At 60.9% G+C, this 1,614-nt stretch overlaps 1 protein-coding gene across 1 annotated transcript in view; it reads left to right on the forward strand.

Annotated features, from left to right (window-relative positions):
• NAPRT (nicotinate phosphoribosyltransferase) overlaps positions 1–1,614 on the forward strand; it is a 7,092-nt gene extending 5,478 nt beyond the window's left edge. Inside the window, exons 10-13 of the mRNA XM_009282170.1 lie at positions 610–712; positions 825–982; positions 1,256–1,363; positions 1,526–1,614. Of these exons, the coding sequence (XP_009280445.1) occupies positions 610–712; positions 825–982; positions 1,256–1,363; positions 1,526–1,585 (429 nt within the window). The 3' untranslated portion in view covers positions 1,586–1,614. The remainder of the gene's footprint in view (positions 1–609; positions 713–824; positions 983–1,255; positions 1,364–1,525) is intronic.

The following is a 1,614-nucleotide window of genomic DNA, read 5'->3' on the forward strand; positions in this document are numbered from 1 at the left end:
GCCCTGCTGGCCACGCTGCTTTGGATGCAGCCCAGGATACGGTTGGCCTTCTGGGCTGCGAGCGCACATTGCTGGCTCATGTCCAGCTTTTCATCCACCAGTACCCCCAAGTCCTTCTCGGCAGGGCTGCTCTCAATCCCTTCATCCCCCAATCTGTATTGATACCGGGGATTGCCCCGACCCAGGTGCAGAACCTTGCACTTGGCCTTGTTGAGCTTCATGAGATTCGCATGGGCCCACTCCTCCAGCCTGTCCAGGTCCCTCTGGATGGCATCCCTTCCCTCAGGGGGATCAACCGCACCACTCAGCTTAGTGTCATCTGCAAACTTGCTGAGGGCGCACTCAATCCCACCATCCGTGTTCTCCTTCTTGGAAGTCACGGTCATGAGACTGGTGTAACGAGAAGCTTGCAGGCAGGAGGAGGCAGAATGTCCAACATTGGGGTGGTTTGAGGTGGTTTTAATGATTTATTCAGCTGGTTTGTATGGGTGGCCTCTCCACCATGTGGGGACACACATAGAGGGGACAGAGCGCAGCATGGTCCCCAGCACCGGCATGAGCTGGTGCGTGTGACAAAAATAAGGTGCCCATCCCCATAATCTCCTACAGCTGGTGGAGGTCAATGGCTCCCCATGCCTGAAACTCACAGAAGACGAGGAGAAGATGACGATCCCAGGGAGTAAGACAATCTATCGGCTCTATGACGCTGCTGGTGAGTTGGGACACCCTGGCCATGGTGCTGCCCTGTTGACCCGTGTTCCCCTCCTGCTCCAGAACTCTGTCCCCGGTGTCCTGCTGGCCCCCCTAACCTGGCATCCCTGCAGGTCACCCCTTCATGGACCTCATGGCCCTGGAGGAGGAACCCTCACCCAGTGCGGGGCAGGAGCTGGTGGTCCATGTCCTGGGGAGGCTTGGCGAGGCCAGCAAGGTCGTGCCCACCACCGTGGAGCCCCTCCATCGCACGTACTTCAGAGATGGCCAGGTCAGGGGCGGCTCTGCCTTCTGGTGCTGGGGTGTCCTCCTCACCATGTTGGGTGAAGGACCGAGCCAGGGTGGTGGTGTCTTGGCAGTAATGGCAGAATCAAAGGGTTAAACCCCAGCGTTTCCTTCCATCGGAGATGTCCCCTGTCACAACAACCCAGGTGCCACCCTGGACATGGTGGCATCAGAGTCCAGCCTGGAGCTGACTCGTTGGGGATTGGGGCTGGATAGCCAGCACCCCACACGAAGATGGTCGTGCATCTCCATCCCACAGATGTGTGAGCCGCTGCCCGGCCTGCCGGAGGTGAAGAGCCACGCGCAGGCATCCCTCAGCCTGCTCAACCCTGCTCACCGACGCCTTCATGAACCACAGCCCTACCCGGTATGTCCGCCACTTGCCGGGCACCATCGGTACACACTCAGGTCCCGGTGGCCTGAGCATACCAGCGTGGCTCCACCGCGGAGCTGCAGTGGTGCATGGATCTGGGGCTGCAGTCCCCTCTGGGGAGTGCATGCTCACTGTCCCCTCTCGCTCCCGTGCCAGGTGGCCGTGTCGGAGAGGCTGCACCGCCTCCTCGCCGAGCTGCGGCAGGCCAGCCAGTGAGCGGGTCCCCGCTCGCCCCCCACCCTGTG

Source organism: Aptenodytes forsteri, unplaced genomic scaffold, assembly GCF_000699145.1.
Source record: "Aptenodytes forsteri isolate BGI_AS27 unplaced genomic scaffold, ASM69914v1 Scaffold260, whole genome shotgun sequence".
NCBI classification, from domain to species: domain Eukaryota; kingdom Metazoa; phylum Chordata; class Aves; order Sphenisciformes; family Spheniscidae; genus Aptenodytes; species Aptenodytes forsteri.